At 47.3% G+C, this 24,188-nt stretch overlaps 1 protein-coding gene across 3 annotated transcripts in view; it reads right to left on the bottom strand.

The window, feature by feature from the left end:
* The window catches only part of MLIP (muscular LMNA interacting protein), a 1,731,317-nt gene that overhangs the window by 456,598 nt on the left and 1,250,531 nt on the right, over positions 1–24,188 (bottom strand). For all 3 annotated transcript variants that reach the window (XM_069235789.1, XM_069235787.1, XM_069235788.1), the window contains 2 exons: positions 10,858–10,902; positions 7,779–7,823 (listed from right to left, as the gene is read on the bottom strand). In XM_069235789.1, coding sequence (XP_069091890.1) covers positions 7,779–7,823; positions 10,858–10,902 — 90 coding nt within the window. The remainder of the gene's footprint in view (positions 1–7,778; positions 7,824–10,857; positions 10,903–24,188) is intronic.

Raw genomic sequence — 24,188 nt, forward strand, 5'->3', positions numbered from 1 at the left:
GGGGTGAGTACAAAGACTGTGGCTTTGAACTCCCCAGGACCAGGCAGTGGGCATGGATCCCCCTCCATGAGCAGTGGCGTAGTACCATCTTCCAGCTGAGGTGGACCTCTTCCCCTTCAGTTGCCTGTGTGTTTTCGACCTGATGCCCCTGCAGTGCTCTCCCATTTGAGGCAGGAGTCAAGTGTGGGCTTGGCCTATGTGTTATAGCCCAGTGGGCCACGGACTATTTTTGTGTTGACATTGTCCCTCATTTTGTATATATTGTACATACTGTTTATTTATTTATGAACGTATTTTTCTAAATCTCTAATATTACACTAATTTGACTCCATTCATTTTGTCCTTGCGTTATTCCTGAGGGTTACAGGATGTATATGTAATGTTGTTGCATGTGTTTGTGTGTATGGTGTTGGGGTGAGTGAGGGGGTGGGGGTGTTGCGTGTTACATGTGTGTGTCACTCTCTTTTTCCTCCCCCCCTGCCCTCTGTACTAGGTGCAGTACTCACTGTGGTCGTTGTCGCTGGCGTTGGTACTCCTGGTATATGAGAAGATACACTAGCATGGGTAACACCTATAGTTCGGGCTCCATGTCGTCCTGGTTCTTCCTTGAGTGTCGAGAGGTGAGTGGTTTCCCTTCAAAGTACTGTTTCTGCCGTGCATTTGATGTGTTGGTACCACCCCGGAAAAGTTGGCTGATGGATGGGTTGTAATAGGGTGGGTGGTACTTTGTCGGTACATTGTCTTCCGCCTGTCTGTTGGCGGTTACCGACGCAGTATTGGTTGCTACCGCCGTGGCGGTCAGAGTGTTAAAGTAGCTGTATGTGTTGGCGGTTTCCACCGTGGTCATGATTCCTTTTTTGTTACTGGTGGCCTGTTGCCGGTATTACTGCCGCTTCAACACCGACCGTCAGGGTTGTAATAAGTCCATAGTGTGGTATTTTAATTACATTAATAATATTTTTGTTAATTGATAACAATCGGTGCATTTTGTAATAGTTATATCAATATTTACATTTTTGTTGAAATTAGGAGATTACGATTTTTGGAAATGTGACTGCCACCTCCTCAGAAATTCAACAACCTTTTTACGATCTGTGCAGTGAGATCACCTCAAGACCACCACCAACATTTGAGCTACTATGGTGACAGCAATGGTTGATGGTGCCAGTGCTAGTATTTGCACTGCTGTGTGCATTACGATCTACCTTTCCACCAACCTTTTCATGGTGTGCAAACTGCCATGAAAAAGTCAGCAGAAATGGAGGTTAAGGGCCACAAAAAAGGGTCTTAGGGTGAGTAAGCCCATGTGGATTGTGGCCGGGGCCCATGTTGTTCCCCCCATGCCTTCAATGTCGGTGCACACACTGTTTGCCATGCAAGAAATGGTGCATGAAAATAGTGCACTGGACTTGCTGGAAGTGTAGCAGTGAAGCCAGCATTGGCCTCAGGCTCTCTCCTAGAGCCGAAGCATGCCATTGCCTTGGCTGGGCCGCCGACACACAGCCACTCCCACAGGAATGTCCTAATGCAGCAGGTATGATGCCACCGGCTTGGCGGCGTTCTCCCGACCGCCGCCACGGTGACTGGCGGTCTGACTGCCAAAGTCACAACCAGGCTCCTAATTTTTATATTTACAATTTTGTTTTGCGTTATTAAATGGAGTTGTTAAAATATGGGGGTTATTACAACTTTGGAGGAGGTGTTAATCTGTCCCAAAAGTGACAGTAAAGTGACGGATATACCACCAGCCGTATTACGAGTTCCATAGGATATAATGGACTCGTAATACGGCTGGTGGTATATCGTCACTTTACCGTGACTTTTGGGACGGATTAACACCTCCTCCAAAGTTGTAATAACCCCCATGGTGTTTGTTTGAAGTGAGGGATTCTCTTTGTACTGTACCAGTGAATGGGGTTGGAATAGTGAATTGTACCTCTTCTGAGTCTAACGCTTTCCATACTGTTAAGCACACTAGAGTGGGCATAGTAAATTTTACCCCTCCAGAGTCTAATCATGTCCCTACTGTTTCACAGACTGGAGTGGGAATAGTAAATTTGACCCCTCGTGAGCCCAATGTTTTCACTACGATTGCACAGATTGGAGTGGGAATAGTAGATTTTACCAGTCCTGAGTCCAATGCTTTCTCTATTGTAGCACACACTGGAGTGGGAATAGTAAATTTTTCCCCTCTGGTGTCCAATGCTTACCCTACTGTGGCACAGATTGAAGTGGAATAGTAATTTTTCCCTTCATGAGTTCAACGTTTTCCCTATTGTTGCATCAACTGGAGTGGGAATAGCAAATTGTACTTCTTCTGAATACAACACTTTACCTACTGTTGCATACACTGAAGTGCAAATAATACATTTTATATTTCCGGTGTCCAACAAATTCTTTACAATTGCACAGGTTGGAATGGGAATAGTAAATCTTGCAACTCCTGCGTCCAATGCTTTGCTTACTGTTGTATAGATTGGAGTGGGAGCAGCATATGTATTATTGCTATAGTTTAATAAAGTTGTTAATATTGTTTAAACATATATTACTATTATGTGTTGTGCATTTAATTTTATATTATTTATATCTATATATATAAATGTTTGTATAATTAAATTGGAGACATGTTACATTCATTTGTAGTTTATTTGTTATTTTTTATGTTTATGTAAATATATATATTAAAATTTATGTCATTGTAGTGTTATACGATATGTGTATATAAACATTAACTTATACATATAAATGTGTGTATGTGTTTAAATAACTAAATATTTATATATTTTTTGAATTACATGAATATATTTAATTTATATTCTATTAATGTTATATGTTAAATTATTTAGGATTTACTGTTTTTACCTACATATATATAAAAAAATATTGTTTCCACATTAGTGTTAAACAATATTTTTGTAATATTTTTGTACTTATCTTGATATGAATAGGAAAACAATACTTTCATAATCAATATTTTTTACACAACATGTCTGTTACACAATATTTGTTATTTCAATATTGTGTCATAGAAGAGATAGGCAAGAGAGGCTGTGGCAGACCTTTGAGGGCAATAGAAATAGGTAGTGGGAGTACAGCTATATATGCCAACAGATGCAATCCAGGCAGGAGACTCCATATCTTTTTAAGCCCAAAGGAGCTTTATTTGATCTGTTTCCTGCTGTTAGAAATTGGGTCTTTGGTTGGCAGACAGGTTACCCCCTGTCCAAGCAAGGACCCTAGCTCTAATCAGGGTAAAGGAGAATCATCCTCAGTTAACCCCCGCTCACCCCTTTGGTAGCTTGGCACAAGCAGGCAGGCTTAACTTCAGAGATCTAGGTGTAAAGTATTTGTACCAACACACACAGTAACTCAATGAAAACACAACAAAATGATACAACACAGGTTTAGAAAAATAGAAAATATCTATCTAAACAAAACAAGACCAAAAAGACAAAAATCCAGCATCCACAAGTCAAGTTATTAGTTAAAAAGGAAAAAGGGTCTTAAATCCTTATGAAACAGGTAAAATGCTGTTAGCATAGAAAAATACCTGGGTAGCATCAAAATAACATGCACAGGTGAGCGTGCATCGAAAAAGCTAAGCAGTGTGTCGATTTCTCACTCGCAAGCGAAACCGTGTGTCGTTTCTCCTTCTCTGTTCGGGACAGTTGCATCGTTCTTCCTCCCCACAGGGGAGGGATGCGTCGATCCGGGCAGCACTAGGGTCTGGGCAGGCATTGCATAATTTTTCTGTGCCCTGCAAGGTTTGCATCGAAAATCCTGCCGCACGGTATCAGCAAAACCTTGCAATGTGGGTTGCGACGTCATTAGCCCCCGTCAGCGGGTGTTGCGCGTAGTTCTTCCAGCTACGTGCTTCGATTTTACAGCCGCAATGCCAGTGGAGCATTGATTTCTGCTGCAAAGCCGGTAGCGCGTCGTTTTTCGGCCGTTCTCGGAAGGTGTGTTTATATTTTTTTCCCGCACGGCGGTCTGTGCGTAGATTTTCAGTCTTGGTCTGCCTGCTTCACCTTCCAAGGCCCCAGGAACTTGATAGGGCACCACTTGGCAGGGCAGGAGTCTCAGAAGAGAGTCCAGGTGCTGGCAGGAGAAGTCTTTGATAGTCCTGAGACTTCAACAACAGGAGGCAAGCTCAAGACAAGCCCTTGGAGATTTCTTCACATACAAGTCCAGTCTTTGTCCCCTTGCACAGGCAGAAGCAGCAACTGAAGGATAGCTCCACAAAGCACAGTATCAGGCAGGGCAGCACTTCTCCTCAGCTCTTCTCCAGGCAGAGGTTCCTCTTGAGGTCCAGAAGTGATCTAAAGTCTGTGGTTTTGGGTGCTCTTCTTATACCCATATTTGCCTTTGAAGTAAGCTTACTTCAAAGGAAAGTCTCTCTCAGGATGTGCAGGCGACACCCCAGCTCCCTTTGTGTCAGTTTCTAGAGAGAGGTGCAAACTGCCCAACTGTCAAACTGACCCAGACAGGGAATCCACAAACAGGCAGAGAATCAGAATGATTTATGTAAGAAAATGCCCACTTTATAAAAGTGGCTTTTTCAAACACACAATCTTAAAACCAACTTTACTAAAAGATGTATTTTTAAATTGTGAGCTCAGAAACCCCCTACTCCCATGTCTATCTGCTCCCAAAGGGAATCTACGCTTTAATCATTTTCAAAGACTGCCCCCATGTTAACCTATGAGAGGGATAGGCCTTGCAACAGTGAAAACCGAATTTGGCAGTATTTCACTTTCAGGACATATAAAAAACATTTGTATATGTCCTACCTTAAACATACCCTGCACCCTGCCCATGGGGCTACCTAGGGCCTAACTTAGGGGTGTTTTACATGTAAGAAAAGGGAAGGTTTAGGCCTGGCAAGTGGGTAGACTTGACAAGTCGAATTGGCAGTGAAAATCTGCACACACAGACACTGCAGTGGCAGGTCTGGGCCATGTTTACAGGGCTACTAATGTGGGTAACACAACCAGTGCTGCAGGCCCACTAGCAGCTTTTGATTTACAGGCCCTGGGCACCTCTAGTGCACTGTACTAGGGACTTACCAGTAAATCAAATATGCAAATCATGGAAATCCCATTACACATACATTTTACACAGGAACACTTCCACTTTAGCACTGGATAGCAGTGGTAAAGTGCCCAGAGTAACAAAAACAGCAAAAACAGAGTCCAACACACATCAACAACCTGGGAAACAGAGGCAAAATGTTAGGGAAGACCACGCCAAGGATGAAAAGTCTAACACCTGCCTAAAATCTCCTCTTTTGCAATGCAAGTCAATAGGAAATATCAATTCCTAGTTTTTTTTCAAAACCCACCTCTTACCAAATTCAAAATGTTGTCAGGTATGGTACTTTGGAGCACGGAGGGCAGGGGGAAGTTCGAAATGTTAGCAAGTATGGTACATTGGCTCATGGGGGCAGGAGGAATGTGGTAGGGGCATGGACGTGGAGAACAGAGGGCCGGAGGGAGATAGGTAAGGGCACAAAACTGACCTTACAGGGCAGGCGCTATGTGTTGCAGCAGCACATTACAACACACAGGACAAGTGGGATGGCAATGCAGCACAACACAAGATGGAAAGCAATAGAGAGGGGACAGGGCCATGCACATGAATAGCAGAGAGCAGAGGGAAAAAGGCAAGGACAGAAAGTTGACCATACCGGACACACAAGAGGGACAGTTACAGCATAATTGACCATGAAGGGCAGGAGGGAGACAGCGTGGCATGACAACAGACCACACAAGGCAGGAGGGAGGGGATAGGGGCCTTAACATTGAAAACAGAGGGGTCAAAGGGGTAGGCAGGAGCAGCAAGCTGGCAATGGAGGGCAGGTGGCATGGGCATGTGAAGCACAACACAACTTGGCAACAGTGAGACTTTAATGGCATATACTCAGACAACAGTGGGAAGGTGGGAGGGGGTCAGAGGCAGCAAATTGACCACACAGGGAAGGTAGGAGGGGCTGTGGTAGCACATAAGACCATGCATGTCAAGCAGGAGATGTAGTGGCAGGACAACGCCCATGGTCGGTAAGAGGGAGCAGGCAGAGGCATGCACAAAGGACTATAGGGGCAGGTAGGTGATCAGTTGCAGTACAGCAGAGTATGGAGGACAGAAGGGGTAGCAGCAAAATAGACCATGAAGGACAGGAGGGAGGGGATAGGGTCATGGAACTGGGATAGGCATGGTAGAGGTGGAAGGGACAGGTGGCAGCCATCTGACCATGCTATGCAGGTAGGAAGGGCAATGGCAGCTCACAGAATACAGTAATCAGGGTAGATAGGAGGGGCAGTGACAGGTCCATAGAACATTTTGGAAAAGCTGTTGGAGCAGGAACATACAAAGCACAGAGGCTAAGCAGGAAGGCAATGATGGGGCAAAGAATTGGGCAACAAAGGGCAGGAGGAGTGGGCAGAGACCTCAAGCTAAATGGAAGCCAATGGCAGCACATCGGACCAGGCAGGGCAGGTGGGAGCTGGCTGGTGCACGGACTAAGAAAATGGAGGCTAGGGTCAAGGTAGAAGGTGCAGCAAGCTAACGGTTCAGGACAGGCGGGAAGGGCAGGTGCATAACAATGGACACAAAGGCCTGCAATGAGAGAGCAGAGACATGAACTTGGACAATGGATGGCAAGGAGGAGCGGAGTCAGGAGCAGCAAGCTTAGGTGGGGGCAGCACAATGCCTGGCTAGGCCTCACATCCACCTCCACACTGTGCATTGTGATGAGCATCTTACTTAACTTTAAAAAGAAAACAAAGGTTGCAGAGATGTACTAGTTAGAAAGTAGAACAAAAATAACTGAAGAATCCACAAACAAAACAAAGGTTACAGGGAAGTTATAGTTAGGTTCAGATTTTACACACACAAAACAATAGAAATTCAGCTGTTATATTTATAGTTATTTCAAGTAACTATAGCTCATGCCCTAAGATAACTATAACTATGCCCTCGCCATGCTCCCTAGATATTATATCACTCATGACATCTTCTTTAACATCAGTGATAATATCACTCTAACATTTGCAGTAAATTATCAATGAGAAAACTTCATGGTGAAGGTGCGAGTTATTGTTTCCTTAGGACACGAGTGGCAGTTCCTTGAAATAACTCTAACAGCTGAATTTGTATGGTTTTGTGTGTATAAAATCTGAACACAACTATAATGCCCCTGTAACCTTTGTTTTTTTATTTTGTGTGTGTGTGTGTGTGTTTGTGTATAGTGTCAACATATTACAAATTATTTGGGGATTAACATTATTTTTTCATGTTACAAATGTAATTTGAAAATATTAAATATGTAATTTCTTCAATCATTGATTAAACACAAATTTGATATTTATTTCACTGCAACATTTTTTAGTTCCAGTTTAATATTACTTATTTTAAGGTTATTTACATTTTATTTTACATAATAATATATCAATTATTAATTAATGCATTTTATTGTTTTTTCCTGATACATTCACATAGGGAGCTCTCCATACTGGTGAATGACATCTCTGCATACACGTGAAAGGTTACTGGTAGTAGCTTTACACAAAATAATTCTGTTTTAGGAGGCTCATTTTGAGGGGTGGCAGTATGCCAGTCTGCACCTAGTAGCAAAATAAATATCAAATTACTACTAGGTGCAGAAGTAAGCCAATTTGTGAGTAATTTTATATATTGAAAAGTACCTTTGTGAATCAGCCCCTTTGTTTGCACAACTCCACATTCATCAAAAATATGATCTTGAATAGAATGAGTCATACCTGTTGAACACAGGTCTGTATAGTAATTGGTTGAGAAAGTGCAGCCTGTAAAGATAAAAGGTCACCAAAGTAAATGTGTATACACCATAAAAAGATGCATTTAAGTTAAACAGTAACAGATTTCAGCCAATACTTTGCTTTGGGTGTTTCTATTTAATGATATTTACTCCTAAAAATTAAAGAAGACAAACATCTTAAATAAGCACAAATAAAGATCTCTGTTTCTGGTAACAATAAACTAGAGGACCATCTTCCAGTTGCATCTTCATATGTATTGTGTTTATTGTCAATTACATCTTTTTTGTTAATGATTTCTATAATACTCCCCTCCCTCTGCTTGTAGCAAAATGAAATTATTTCGGAACAGAAGAGTATTTTCTAAAGAGTGCATAACTCTCTGACAACCTGAGTTCTTTGGGAAGTTTACATTAAAGGTGGATTCCTCGCATTGCACCCACATCTCTATACAGCTTTGGGGCCTATTGCAGAGCTGCCTTAGAACAGTGCATGTGCAGTGCTTAATTTGCAAAAAGTATAAGGGCCAGGGCCCTCATGGAAGGCAACTACAGCTTCCAACACCTAATGCCGCTATCATCTCTGTCAATGACAGTACCTACAGCACTACTAGCACTACTAACCATCACACTGCTAGAAGTGTGACAATTCAGTCTGTTCAAGGCCACCAAGTGTATGAGAATGGCCTGGGCAGCAAGTATTTGTTGTTTTAATGTTTATTGAATTAACAAAGAAGTGTTGTTCTGCTTATCTCTAAATTACTCAAGCAGCGCCACTATGTGGCAGCTGTCATAAGTGCCGGTATTGGCAATTAAACTCAGATGTCGAGCAACAGAAGCCAACGGCTCAAATTAAGAACTGAGGCCCTGATTTTTACTTTTTTTTGCACCGCATTTGCGTCACTTTTTGATGCAAAAGTGGTGTAAACTTACAAAATACAATTGTGTTTTGTAAGTTTGCTCCGCGTTTGCGTAAAAAAAAGACGCAAATACGGCGCACAAAAAGTATAAATCAGGCTCTTAGTTTTTGTAAATGTGGAATGTATGCATTTAGAATATAGCTGAGAATCAAAGATCAAAGACCAATTTAGATCTGTAAGAGATGCACAGTGATGTAATCATGGGTGATCTGCGAGCTAGGGCCAAGGCAGGGAATATGCATGCTGCTGCACTCCATAATTCTATACATGCTTAAGACATGCTAGTAGGTAATACAGGAGGACTTAGTATAACTTACTGGAATAATCTGTCTCACTAGATCGCAAAATAACTAGGGGTTTAATTTACTAAGCCATTGGGTTGCAACCCTGCGTTTCACTAAGGGACAGATGTAGCAAATTCCGATTTTGCGATTTGGAAATTGCGAGTCGGTGCGACTCACAATTTCCGAATCGCAAAATAAGATGCAGAACGGTGTCTCAGACACCGTCTGCGAATCTCAATGGGGTCGCAAATTCCCACCTCATTATTATTAATGAGGTGGGTCGCATTTTGCGACCCCATTGAGATTCCCTGCATTCACAGGGATGGTGGCCTGCTGGAGATAGCAGACCTCCATGTCTGTGACTGCTTTTTAAATAAAGCAGTTTTTTTTTTTTTGTATTGCAGCCCGTTTTCCTTAAAGGAAAACGAGTTGCAATACAAAAAAATTACGAAACAATTTGGTTTCAGTTTTTCAGAGTAGGCAGTGGTCCATTGGACTACTGCCTGCTCTGAAAAAACATTTATGGCAACATTCACAAAGGGGAAGGGGTCCCATAGGGACCCCTTCCCTTTTGCGAATGGGTTACCACCAGTGTGACACTGGTGGTAACTGCGAATTGCTTTGTGACCGCAGTCACAAAGCAATTCTACATCGCGGTGCGAGTCGCAAATAGGAAGGGAACACCCCTTCCTATTTGCAAGTCGCATTCCCATTTTGCGAATCAGTACTGACTCGCAAAATGGGAATGTGCATTGCGATGCACGTTTTGCATGGCACAAACTGCGATTTTCGTAGTTTGCGCCATGCAAAACGCTTACTACATCTGGCCCTAAGTCACAGAGTTTGTGACTCCTCAATGTCTTTCATTATTTACTAAAGCCATTTTACAATTTTAAAATGTATTTACTGATCTGCAAAATAGGTTTAAAAATAGAAATTATAACTCACAATGCCACAAATCAATGGTTTACAACTGCAATTTATGTCCAAACCATTGAAAAGTTACCATGTCCTCAAATGAGGTGTTTACTCATTTGCAAAGGGCAAGGGATCCCTTTGGGACTCCTTCCCTTTTGTGAATGTTAAAACAACTATTAGGAAGTAGGCAGCTGTTCAAGGAGCCGCCGCCAATTCTCATACAAGCTTTGAAAAAAACAAAAAACAGCAAGCTTTTCTTTTTAAACACAACCCAGGTACCAGGCTTCAGACCACCATCCCTGTCATGACAGCCATTTAAGGTAAGTCACACTTTGCAACCTACCTTTGTAATATTCATTAAGTAGGACGGATTGCAATTTACTCTGAATGACGATTTTTCAAACTGACCTAATCGTACACAGGTCGGCATCAAATTTGATTTGTAAAAAGCTGATGCACCATTTCCAACCACTTTTTGCGAATCCGTTGCTAGTATTATAGACTCCGTTGCAACAGTGTCCAGAGTCAGAATAGCAGTTATTATAGTGAAAACACCTTTACAGTTCTATAGAAAGAACCTACTTTGGGGGTAAAATGGATTGGTGTTTTGTACGCCTCTACTTGGATGGTATGGCTGGTTGAATTTTACCAGCAGATTTTACTTTCACAGGAATTTCCATTACCAATCTCTGTTAGCGACCACATAAGCAAGTTACAATAAAGTAATTTCAAGCCTCTCGTTGTTGGTACGTCAGGCTTTGTAAGGAACACGAACGGCCACATGAATTCACGATATTACTCAGGAAACCTAAGGTACACTTCATTGTTTTGATAACGCGTGTGTTTAGAAGAATCAGCATTGTTTGTGTACAACAAATGAAAAACCCTAATCGAAGGTGTCTTCATGACTATACAAAACAACGATTTTTGAACAAAAACTTACATATTTGGTTTCACGCCCAGCTGTTCTTGGCAAAGACGAAGACATCTACATTCAGAAGAGATAAATTAGAATATTTTACTGGCCAACACCAAGGGTACCAAATATCGATTTTTTTTTCATCAAGTACTTTTTAAACTGACTTCTACATGGACGAGAGCATACAAATTTAAAACAACTTACTTTCATATGTCCTGATTAAGTAAACAAGAGAGTGTCTTTTCCATTTTAGATTCGCGTTCTTACCAGTGCTGCCAAGCTAAATGCAATGCCAGACTCAATTCATAACAATATTTAATGTTTTGAAACAGATGAACATTCAGTTTTGTTTGCAGTTGATCTGCTGAACTCTCACTTATGCCCTCATTACGAATGCCACGGTAAAATGTGCGCAAAGAAGATACCTGGCATTGTCGATCCCGGGTAAACTGCACCGAGTTGCAAGTTCCACATCCAATTCCCAAATTCGAGTCCTTTTTCTAGCAACATATTCGCCGTGTGTCATCTTGTGACTTTGTCCACACTATACCCAGTGCATACAGTAGTGTTACATAATTGATAATTTTGCATGCAAATTACTGTTTACACCTGCATTGGATTTAAGAGACCGCATCTAATGAGTGACCTAGTAGCTGTTCTGATAGCCCAAATAAAAGGATATTTTGGCTGCGAACAGTCAATTTCCATTTATACTCAGCAGCGGCTCCACTGCTATGGAGGAGAATCGTTGACCCCCCCCCCCCCCCTCCCGGCGAGCAGCAGAAGCTGCTGCAAACCTTTTGCAACAAAAGAATAATAAACTATGTTTATTATCCTTTCATTGTGAAAGGGGCGGGCCATTGGGGACGATGAGGATGAGGTGAGTGCACTGTGCACTACCCTCAGTGTGCATATATGTTAGGTCAGGCATCTCGGGCCAGCCAAACATACATGCGCACTGTGCTTTCTCCAGCCCAGCACTGTGTTGCCAGGCTGGAGAGATCAGGCACAGGCTCCCAGTCTGCTTGGGAGCATCCTGGCTAGGTGCTCCCAGACAATCCTAACGTTGCCCTGAGCAGCATCAGGATAGGCTGCAGGGCAGGTTGCGAGCTTGTGCCTGCCTGCTGAGGAGACGGAGGAGTGTCGGCGTGGCGTTGAGGGAACATTTTATGTTTGTATTTTTTTTCCAAAGTTAGGTGGTCATTACAACCCTGGCGGACGGTGTTAAAGCTGCGGTAATACCGCAAACAGGCCGGCGGACAAAAAAAGGGAATTACGACCCTGGCGGAAACCGCCAACAAAGACAGCCACTTTAACACATCGCCCGCCATGGCGGTACAGACAAACAGCGCGGCGGTCACCGCCAACAGACAGGCGGAAGACAATGTACCGCCCACACTATCACAACACACCAATCCGCCACCTTTTCCGGGGCAGATTCACCGTGGATAAAAACACGGCGGAAACAGCTTTTGCTATTGGAAAACGCTCACCTCAACACATCCCACGAGGAACGATGACTCCATGGACCCAGAACTACAAATCTTACCTGCCCTTGCATTCCTGCTCATCTACGACCAACAGCGACGTAGGCACAGAACATACCGGTGAGTACTGCACCTACGACACGGGGAGGGGGGAGGGGTTAGGCAAAAGTTACGGGGACACCCACCAAACACCCCCACCCCCACCCTCGCATATTACAACATACACACCAATACAGTCACAAAAATCACATTACCAACCCACAATTCCCCCGGAAGAATGCAATGACAAAGCGAATAGCGGTCAAACTTTGTATTGTGCCAATATACTACTCATTAAAAAATATATGGATATATATCACGAAATCTGTCAAAAATAAATGTACAATACAAGAAGTAGTGCAGATATGTACACAACAATGTCTGTGCACCAACAGTCCAAAAATGCATGGGCGACGCCCACAATAGATACCTGACCAAAATCCGAGAGAACACTGCCGGGGCATCAGATAGAAACACTACAGGCACCTCAGGGGGAAGGGAAGGGGGGGCACCTCAGCCACATGAATGCGAAGCCAGATCCACGACAGGGCTACATGCCCATTGATATCCTGGGGAGTGCAAAGCCACAGTATCTCAAGTCTATACAGTGGGTGGGTTGCCCACTGTTCAATCCTGGGGAGTGCAAAGCCACAGTCTCTCAAGTCTATACAGTGGGTGGGTTGCCCACTGTTCAATCCTGGGAAGTGCAAAGCCACAGTCTCTCAAGTCTCTACAGTGGGTGGGTTGCCCACTGCTTTATCCTTGGGAGTGCAAAGACACATCTTCGCAAGTAGATGCAGTGCTCAACTGGTACTGGGTGGGACTGTTGCCCAGACCGGATGAGTCTCCCCGTGAAAGTACATGTCCTGTCACAGTCCCAGCTGCACATGGGAGAACGATGCCTGATGTGCCGGACTATTCATACCCACACGGTCTTTGCCCTGTTCAGCGGTCTTCACCATGGCGGTCTTGGCCTTGTTCAGCGGTGCTTTGCCATGGCTGCCTATGGACTGTTCAGCGGTGCTTTGCCATGGCGGTCTTTGCCCTGTTCAGCGGTCTTCACCATGGCGGTCTTGGCCTTGTTCAGCGGTGCTTTGCCATGGCTGCCTATGGACTGTTCAGCGGTGCTTTGACATGGCGGTTCTGGTACGGATATTGGTGTGTGGCATGACGATCTCCACACTGGACATTGGTGTGTGGCATGACGATCTCCACACTGGACATTGGTGTGTGGCATGACGTACTCCACACTGGACATTGGTGTGTGGCATGACAAACTCAACACTGGACATTGGTGTGTGGCATGACGAACTCCACACTGGACATTGGTGTTTGGCATGACGATCTCCACACTGGATGTTGGTGTGTGGCTTGACGTTCCATCATTGCCCAGCGGGGCTGTGGGATTCGGGACCCTCCTGGGCTGTGACTCCGGCGGTTGTGGTGGTCTCCTGACCAGTAACGATACTTGAGCCCGCCTGGGGTATGACTCTGGCGGTGGTCTCTGGACCAGTGACGATACTTGAGCCCTCCTGGGCTATGACTCTGGCGGTGGTCTCCTGACCAGTGACGATACTTGGGCCCTCCTGGGCTATGACTCTGGTGGTGGTCTCTGGACCAGTGACGATACTTGGGCCCTCCTGGGCTATGACTCTGGCGGTGGTCTCCTGACCAGTGACGATACTTGGGCCCTCCTGGGCTATGACTCTGGCGGTGGTCGCTGGACCAGTGACGATACTTGAGCCCTCCTGGGCTATGACTCTGGCGGTGGTCTCTGGACCAGTGACGATACTTGGGCCCTCCTGGGCTATGACTCTGGCAGTGGTCTCTGGACCAGTGACTATACTTGAGCCCTCCTGGGCTATGACTCTGGCGGTGGTCTCCTGACCAGTGATGATACTTGGGCCCTCCTGGGCTATGACTCTGGCGGTGGTCTCCTGACCAGTAACGACGGTGCTGGCGGTTGTGCCTGGACCGCCGGAAATGATGGCGCACTTCTCCGCCGTGACACTCACAACAGGTTGGAGAGACTTCCTCGGGACCTTCCCCACCTTCTTTTGAGTTACAGATGACTCACCAATCGCCTTGGATCCCATTTCACTGTTTGTACCACCAGGAGTCTTGACACGGTACCGACATCCACTCTCCAATTTCGGAGCCTTTACAGGGGGTGGGCTGACAGTGCCTTGGCTCCGGGTCCTACTGCCTGCCCTGGTGGACGGTGCACTCCAAAAACCTGGAACACGCACCACTGGTACTGGAGGCTTTTTGGCTGAGGCGCTACGACGGGACTGATGAATTGGAGGGGGGGGGTGGGGGCAAAAAGGTCAATTTGACTTAGGGACAGTTTCTGACGTACACTGGGATGGGTAGTTGGAGGGGCTCTGGGAGTGAAGGAAGAGGAGGTGGTTGTAGGAGGTGTCACTTTAGCTGTTTTGGGTGCAGGTGCAGGTACTGGAGGCTGTCGTGAGGTGGATAGATGTTGGGTGAGTGATTGCCGGCGTTTGTGTACTTTGGGAGGGGGCGTCACAGACACACTGGGAGAGGACACACGGGACGTGTATATGGCAGTGAAGGTGGTGAGTGCAGGTGAGCGACTTGTGGTGCTGGGTGTCCTGGTGCGAGTCCTAGTGCCTGTAGATGTGGTGCATGCAGGTGTGTGTGTAGATGAGACTGGGAGGGAGGAGGGAGAAGAAGAGGAGGGGGACACAGTGGAGACAGTGGATGCTGCTGTGTCTGTATGGGTCTGGTGCTTGTGTGAGTGCCTGTGGTGTGTGTGGTGCCTATGTTTGCTTGAGCTACTTTTGGGTGTTGACTTGTGTGCATGTTGGTCTGTAGGTGTGCTTGGGATGGGCTGGGGTACAGGGGATTGGGTCTGGGTGGAGGAAGTTGGAGGGGGGAGGCTGGACACAGGGACAATGGCTGCCATCAGTGCTGAGGCCAGAGATTGCAGGGTTCGCTGAAGGACAGCCTGACCAGAATGAATGCCTTCCAGGAATGCATTACCGTGTTTCAACTCTCGTTCTACACCCTGGATGGCATTCACAATGGTAGACTGCCCAACAGTGAGTGACCTGAGGAGGTCAATGGCCTCCTCACTGAGGGCAGCAGGGGTGACAGGGGCAGGGCCTGAGGTGCCTGGGGCGAAGGTGATGCCCACCCTCCTGGGTGAGCGGGCACGGGGCGAACGCTGAGGGGCTGCTGGGAGGGCTGTGGTGGTAGGGGAGGTGGCGGCTGTACCTGTAGAAGTGGGGCGCACAGATGGTGCCGCCACCACAGGGGAGCTCCCATCGGCGGACGAGTCCGTGTCGCTGTTTGGTGATCCTGTGGCCGACGTGAAGCTCCCCTCGCCCTCCGTCCCACTGGTGAAATCAGAGTCTGTGGTGTGGCCCTCCATGGCCATGTGGGATGCAGCTCCCTCATGCTCAGGTGCCACTGTACCTCCGCCTGTTGATGATGATGTACAGAAGGACAGGGAGAGCAGAAAAAGGGTGGAGACAGAAGAAAGAGAGTTTTAGTGCATGGCATACCGCTACCGTTGGCGGACAAGACAAACGCAGCAGCCCCCTGCATTACGCCGTGCTCCTGCCCTCTGCACATGCTATTTCTGGGAAATGGCCTACATGGCAATGGTAGACATCTGCCCACATGGATGGCAAAGGGGCAACTATACATCAATTTGCCATTTTTTTGAGCTGGGGTAGAGTGCCACATGGCCTACATAACAGAGGGGCCTTGCCTACCTAACTCGCCCTGGCCTAGGGACACCCACAGCCCACCACCCCCACTCAGACAGCTCCACAGCACGCAAAGTCCATTGCATGAGGTTGAACTCACCCCCTTGTGTCTGCTGTGATGTCCTTAAGCGCCCATCCAACTCCGGGTAGGCCACCGCTAGGATCCGGAACATCAGGGGGGTCATGGTGCGACGGGCACTCCTCCAACGTTGGGAGGCCATCCCCAGCTGAGCCTCCGCCGTCTTCTTGCTGCAGCGGTGAATGTCCTCCCATCTCTTCCGGCAGTGGGTGCCCCGTCTCCGGTGGGCCCCCAGGGTCCGGACCTCCTTGGCGATGGCACGCCAAATGTCCCTCTTCTGGTGGGCGCTGACCTACATGACATGCACAAGGAAAGAGGAACAGTCATTACCTACTGCACCGTCGTTGTAATTGGCCCCCTCCCAACTCTATCCCTGTGGCCCATTCATCCCCATGCATGACTGTTCTATGTACTCTGCCCCCTTCCCTCATCCACCCAGCCCTCTCCACCCAGGCCTAGTCCATACAACGTGCTCCCTGTGTACTAACCTGTTGGTCTGGAGGACCGTAGAGTAGCGTATACTGGGGGAGGACCCCATCCACAAGTTTCTCCAACTCCTGTGCAGTGAAGGCAGGGGCCCTTTCCCCAGACGCAGCAGCCATCGTCGCTTCCAGACCGAGATCACAGCAGCACTAGCAGTGTAGGTCCTCTCCTGTCGAAGGTCAGGTATCTATTGATTGAACAGATAGAAAATGGTGGTGACGTCCGTGGCAGTGATGTCCGCGGCCGTGCGCATCATCACCGCCAGCGCACCTGTTCATTGGCTCCTGGGACCCATAGGGTCCAATGTTAACCAATGCAGCATTGCGCCGCGCTCTACGACCGCCTACAGCGACGGTGTCCAACTCCAGCGCAGTTACCCCACAATTCCATTGTCCCATTTTAGAGGTCAGCAGCCGCCATTTCAGGGGCCCACATGGCTTCATTTACTACTGCGTCACACATACCGAGGCCTACACTCAAAACCTTTCCCGGATGGGTTAATTGTCTGGTGTAGTCTTGTGTATGACTGTGGGTACATACCTGGAGGAATTCTGACAGTTTTTTCGCTGTTGTCCTTCTTAGGCACCGTCAGTTGGGACATATTGGAAGATGGCGGAATCCGCCGGTGTACCGACCGCTGGTGGACCTGTTGACAATTTAAGAGCGACATGTCATCGTGACCTACCGGTTTGACCGTGCCACAATCCGGGAACTATGTACCCAGTTGGAGCCAGACCTGATGTCACCAATCCGCCATCCGACTGGAATACCCCCTGACGTGCAGGTGCTGTCAGTGCTCCATTTCTTTGCAAGTGGGTCTTTTCAGACAACAGTGGCCATGGCATCAGGGATGTCCCAGCCTATGATTTCCAACGTCTTGTCCAGAGTGTTGTCTGCTCTGCTGAAACACTTAAGGAGATACATCATTTTCCCGGAGGTGGCGGATTTGCCTACAGTGAAAGGTGACTTCTATGCCCTTGGACATATCCCGAACGTCATAGGTGCCATTGATGGGACCCATGTAGCTCTGGTCCCCCCCTGCAGGAATGAACAGGTGTACAGGAACCGGAAGAGTTATCATTCAATGAATGTCCAGATGGTATGTTTGGCAGACCAGTACATCTCGCAGGTAAATGCAATGTTCCCTGGCTCAGTGCATGACGTCTACATCCTGCGGAATAGCAGCATCCCTGATATGATGGGTGAACTCCGGAGGCACCGTGTATGGCTATTGGGGGACTCTTGTTACCCCAACCTGTCCTGGCTACTGATCCCAGTGAGGAATCCCAGGACCAGGGCTGAGGAACGCTACAATGAGGCCCATGGGCGGACTAGGAGGGTAATCGAGCGGACCTTCGGCCTCCAGAAGGCCAGGTTCCGGTGCCTCCATAAGACAGGTGGGTCCCTATTCTACTCACCGAAGAAGGTGTGCGACATCATCATCGCCTGCTCCATGCTCCATAACTTGGCATTGCAACGCCAGGTGCCTTTTCTGCAGGAGGATGATCCAGATGACGGTGTTGTTACAGCGGGTGAGCCTGTGGAGCCTGTGGACAGTGATGAGGAGGAAGCTGAGGAAGATGAAAACGACAACAGAGAGTCAGTAATACAGCAATATTTTCAATGAGACACAGGTGAGTACAATTTCATGGTTCACATTATTTTACATTTCACACGTCTACCTCACTCCCTATTTGTTAACTGAGTTGTCCCCTTCCATTTCAGTTTCACTAATGTGTTAACCTACGTGTCAACAGCTTGCACCCTTGAAAGGCTTGTGATGTGTGACATTGGTATGTTGACCTTCCAATGGGTAACCTTTTTTAACACTGTAATTGACAATACAAAGTTCACAATCATTGACTGACTCCAATATTATTTAGGTTTCAAGGGTGTTCTTCGAAGTGCATCAAAATGTAGGAGGGTTGTGAAATGGGGAGAGGTCATGGTGGAAGAATGTCCATGGCAGAGTCCAGTCTATTAGTCTCACAGGTACATTGCACATCTGGCCATTGGAAGTGGAGCTGGGGCAGTTCCAATCTGGACAGGGTAACAAAGTGGGACAGTGGGGGGACAATCAGGGTAGTCTTATTTCCTGGCAGGGGTCTTGCCATCTTGCTCTGTCCTGTTTCTGGATCTCAGGGCCCACTTGCGTGGTGGTTGTCCGTCTGCAGGGGGTGGGGTGCTGGTGTGGTGGTCCTGTGGCGGGGCGTCCTGTCCACAGGCACCGGCGGAGGTGGTGGGCATTTCATCATCCTGGCTAGTGTCAGGGGCCCCTTGGAGTGCCACAGTGTCCCTCAAGGTCTTTTGAATGTCCGTCAGCACCCCTACGATGGTGCCCAGGGCGGAGCCGATGGTCCTGAGCTCCTCCCTGAACCCCAAATACTGCTCCTCCTGCAGACGCAGGGTCTCCTGCAACTTGTCCAGGACCGTTGCCATCGTCTCCTGGGAGTGGTGGTATGCTCCCATGATGGAGGATAGGGCCTCGTGGAGAGTGGGTTCCCTTGGCCTGTCCGCCCCCTGTCGCACAGCAGCCCTCCCAGTTCCCCGGTGTTCCTGTGCCTCCGTCCCCTGGACCGTGTGCCCACTACCACTGCCCCCAGGTCCCTGTTGTTGTTGTGGTGGTGGGTTAGCCTGGGTGCCCTGTAGTGGTGGACACACCGCTGATTGACCTGTTCTGGGTAGGGAGGTATGGGCCCGCTGGGTGGGTGCTGTGCTGGTGTTCCCAGAGGGTGGCAGTTCGGTGTTGGGCTGTGGCTGGGCAAGGGGAACCGACTGTCCTGAGGCCCACGATGGTCCGGGCTGGTCATCAAGATCCAGTAGGGCAGAGCTGCTGTCGTCACTGTGGGCCTCTTCTGGGGGTGGAGTGGTGTTGTCTGGACCCTCTGGTGTGGTGACGTTCCTTCGGGTTCCTGCAGGGGTATGAGAACATGATTATTGCATGTGTGTGTTTCATGGTGTGCAATGGTTGGGTGTGCGTGAACCCCAGTGCAGGCATTCCTGTGTGGGGGCTTGTGTGGTGATGGTTGGGGGGTGTTGTGGGTCTGTGCAGTGGGCATGCTTTAGTGATGGGTGTCCATGCTTAGTTTTGTCATGCAGGTCTTGGGTTTGGGATGTGTAGCTGGTGTTATGGGTAAATTAGTGAGGAGTTAGGGTGATAGGGGAGGGTGTGAGGTTGGGGGTGTGTGATAGCATGCATGTAGGGTGGGGCATATGATAGTGAAGATTAGACTTACCAGTGTCCGTTCCTCCAACGACTCCTGCGAGGCCCTCAGGATGCAAGATGGACAAGACTTGCTCCTCCCATGTTGTTAGTTGTGGGGGAGGAGGTGGGGGTCCGCCGCCAGTCCGCTGTACCGCAATGTGGTGCCTGGTTACCGTGGAACGCACCTTCCCCCGTAGGTCATTCCACCTCTTCCTGATGTCCTCCCTATTTCTTGGGTGCTGTCCCACAGCGTTGACTCTGTCGACTATTCTTTGCCATAGCTCCATCTTCCTGGCTATGGATGTGTACTGCACCTGTGAGCCAAATAGCTGTGGCTCTACCCTGATGATTTCCTCCACCATGACCCTGAGCTCCTCCTCGGAGAAGCGGTGGTGTCTTTGGCGTGACATGGGGTGGTGTGTGTGATGTGTAAGGTGGTGTATGTGTTGATGAGTGTGGTGAGTGTAGTGGTATGTGGTGTTTTGTGCGTGGATGTTGTGTGGATGATGGTGTAGTGTGCCTCTGTGTGATGGTGTTATCTATTCTGTGCTGTCTCTCTCTGGTCTTCGTCTCTAATTTCTGGTCGTAGGGGTTTGTGGGTGATGTGAGTGTGTGTTTTATATTGTATTGGGTGTGTGGGAGTGGTGTGTGTATGTGTATCAGGTGTGTGCATTTGTAATTGTCCAATGTGGCGGTGTTTTGTATATGTGTGTGTATTTTGAGCGCAGCGGTGTGTACCGCCAATGGAATACTGCGGTTGAAAGACCGCCGCGTGGATTCGTGGGTCGTAATAGCATGGGCGTGTTTCTGTTGGCGTGGAGGTGGAGGATTTGTTTCCGCATGTTTATCGCTGACCTTTGGTGTGGCGGTGTTGTGTGGGTGTCTGAATTTCGGCGGATTCCGTGATGTGTGTCATAATAGCTGTGGCGGTCTCCCGCGGCGGGGCAGTGTATTGGCAGTCTTCTGCATGGTGGTAAGCGGCTTTTACCGCCAATGTTGTAATGATCCCCTTAATGTTTTTATTCCCCCACCCCAGCATGCTGCCTTGCCCCATCAAAGTTTGCAAGCCGCAACTGTTCATACTTCTATTGCATTCTGCGGTGCTAGGACTGAGGAGAACAGTTTCGGGCTGCTACAAGTGGCATATTTCAATTATTTGTCTAAAAATAATGAACTAACAATACAGATATATCCATTCTATAGTTCTCATGTCATGGCAAAAATCATTTTGATTGGTAGCCTGCACAAGTGTTCACCTATACATTTCTGTACAGCTCCCCTAGAAAGATTTGTAGTCCTCATCACTTGTGGAAAGAGTATTTTTTCTGCAAATAAGAGCTTTCACCGGACCCATTCTTTAATCTTTAGATTTTTGGCAAATACATTTTTTAGACTCATTTTCCAGGGTAACTGTGCAACATATTGTATTTTATCAAGTCATATTTTGCTGTCAAACTTCGATGTTATGTAGATTTGATGCAGGCGTTCACAAAAAGACAAAAAATAAATAAAATAGGTTCATAATAAACAATTTACCATGGAAATCAAATTTAAAAATACATTAGGAGCGATACAATTCATAAAAGACTGATAATGTTCAAAACTTTCTATACAATTTACGGCATTATGGTCAAACTACTAAACCAATTGTTCCTGTGGCTTTTTAACATTTCTGTTACATGATGCTATTTAAAGCATCCACAGTGCACTTCGAAAAGATGACCCCTCACAGTGTGCGATTTAAACAAGTTATCTCTGTATTTCATGATTCATCAAGATGTAAAAGAAGAATTGGGTCTTTTCCATATCAAGAGACGGACAAGTAAAGGATACTCTGTGGGACATATTTGTGGGAAAGTGGCGCATCGATCCCGAATCACCACTTTTCTTGCATCCACCCCACCTCTCTAACGACACCATGGTTCTCCCATATTTACAATACGTAGCACTGTGGTAGTTGTTACCACAACAGCTGAAACATTTTTGATGCTGTTGTGGGTGTTTGCTGCACTAGCGTCCAAATTGTTGACGTTAGTGCATCAAAGCACAGGGAAGCCCTTAGATAATTATGGGTGTGTCACTTTAACACCTGCCCTGATCATGCATTAAAAATGACAGAAAAAAATGGCGCAGTGAAATCTTGTAAATTGTACTGCATCATTTTGTCGGGCCTCCCTGCAAGGGACCCCGGCCCCTTGCATACATTGGGGGTCATTCTGACCCCGGCGGTCAAGGACCGCCGGGGCCGGGGTCGGCGGGAGCACCGCCAACAGGCTGGCGGTGCTCCGCCGGGCATTCTGACTGCGGCGGTACAGCCGCGGCCAGAAACGGAAAGTCGGCGGTGTACCGCCGACTTTCCGCTGCCCATGGGAATCCGCCATGGGGATTCCGACCCCCTCACCGCCATCCTGTTCCTGGCGGTTTCGACCGCCAGGAACAGGATGGCGGTGAGGGGTGTCGTGGGGCCCCTGGGGGCCCCTGCAGTGCCCATGCCAATGGCATGGGCACTGCAGGGGCCCCCGTAAGAGGGCCCCACTTTGAATTTCAGTGTCTGCTCAGCAGACACTGAAATTCGCGACGGGTGCCACTGCACCCGTCGCACACCTTCCACTCCGCCGGCTCCATTCGGAGCCGGCTTCATTGTGGAAGGGTGTTTCCTGCTGGGCTGGCGGGCGGCCTTTTGGCGGTCGCCCGCAGCCCAGTGGGAAACCCAGAATGACCGCCGCGGTCTTTTGACCGCGGTACGGTCTTCTGGCGGTCCCAGCCAGGCCGGTGGCTACCGCCGCCGGCCAGGGTCAGAATGACCCCCTTTATGTCTGACGCAGGCATAATGTGTCACAAAGGGTTCCAAAGTGGCGCAATGCATGCATTGTGCCACTTTGTAAATTTGATGCGGGGAATGGCCATCTAAACGCTTCCTTAGCGTCATGAAAATGGTGCTAAGGCAGCATTAAGGCAGCGCTAGGGGCTTGTTAAGCTGCCCCCATATTTTACAAATTTACCTGAAATAGGTCAACTCAATTTCCATGTTTTTCCACGGTCTCACAACGGATTAGGACTGCATGGTAGTGGTGGGGTAACAAATCTACATCAATTACCTTTGTTCAGTATCAATCCACCATTACTTTGTAAGGATGAGTTTTGTCTCAGGTGGGTAATAACATGACATGTGGAATTATCCTACCTCTTTCTGCATGCTTTGCCCCTTTACTGGGTCAGTACTAAGCACATATTCACCCACTTCTGGTGGACCTGTAGTTGGTTTACTATACCGTGAAATTTCTCAGGCTGGAAAAAACGCCATTCTGTAATTCCCCTGTGGCTGGAAACTGCAGTTTTCAGTGAGAACATAATTAAGACCCAGCTCATTATCAAGCCCTCATATTTATATTTGTGATTTTTCCTTTAACGAAGCCTCTTTGAGATAGGATATTTTAATTCAGTATTATCATATAAACCTTTCCAATTAACGCATCAGAGATATCATACTCATATTCCTTATGTGAGACCATGTTTTTATGAGCTTCCAACACTTCTGCATCAACACAGATTAAACCTAACTCATGTATAATGGACTGAATAGAAAGGCGGTTACACAGAACCAGGAATTGTTTCCTTATTTTACTTTAGCGTCTGTAATGCCTTCAGGCGCATATAACAGGTTAATTACACCACATATTCATGAATTCTTTTAAGGAGATTCAGGGGCATATTTACACACACATGTGGTTGCAGCATTGCACCAGAATTGGCTTTGCCGTGCTGCGTCACGTCTAAAATGCAGGGATGCACCATATTTGCACAAATACAGTGGACCCCTCTGTTTTCCCTAGTGCTGGCACTAAATTTAGCTGCCAGCACCAACACAGGCATCCTTGCACCATAGTGGAAGGGTGTCTGCATTGAAGGGAATGATTGTTTATGTGCAGGATGGTGTCCCATCCTGCAAATAAACAATCTACAATGGTGATTTGTTATTTGTCTGTGTGCTGCAAAATGCAGCACAAATAGAAAAAGCACAAACGAAGAGAAAAAAAAACTATTTCTCCTCTATGCGCCATGCTAACACTAGCCCTGAGGTGGCGTTAGTTTTTGGCACTGCCACTAATTACGAATTCTTGTAAAACTGGGGCAAAGTCAAAAACAATGGGTGTTGTGGTGGAACGCTAACATCAACACCCATTGCATGCCCTTCTGTCGTAGAAAACTGCATTGGAGGGGCCCATATTTACAAGGTGGCCTTAAGCCATGAAAAGTGGCTTAGCGCCGCCTTGTAAATATGGTGCAGTGCACAGTGCCACCAGAGCGTCACAAAAAGTGACCTT

Source organism: Pleurodeles waltl, chromosome 5 (genome assembly GCF_031143425.1).
Source record: "Pleurodeles waltl isolate 20211129_DDA chromosome 5, aPleWal1.hap1.20221129, whole genome shotgun sequence".
In the NCBI taxonomy this organism is placed as follows: domain Eukaryota; kingdom Metazoa; phylum Chordata; class Amphibia; order Caudata; family Salamandridae; genus Pleurodeles; species Pleurodeles waltl.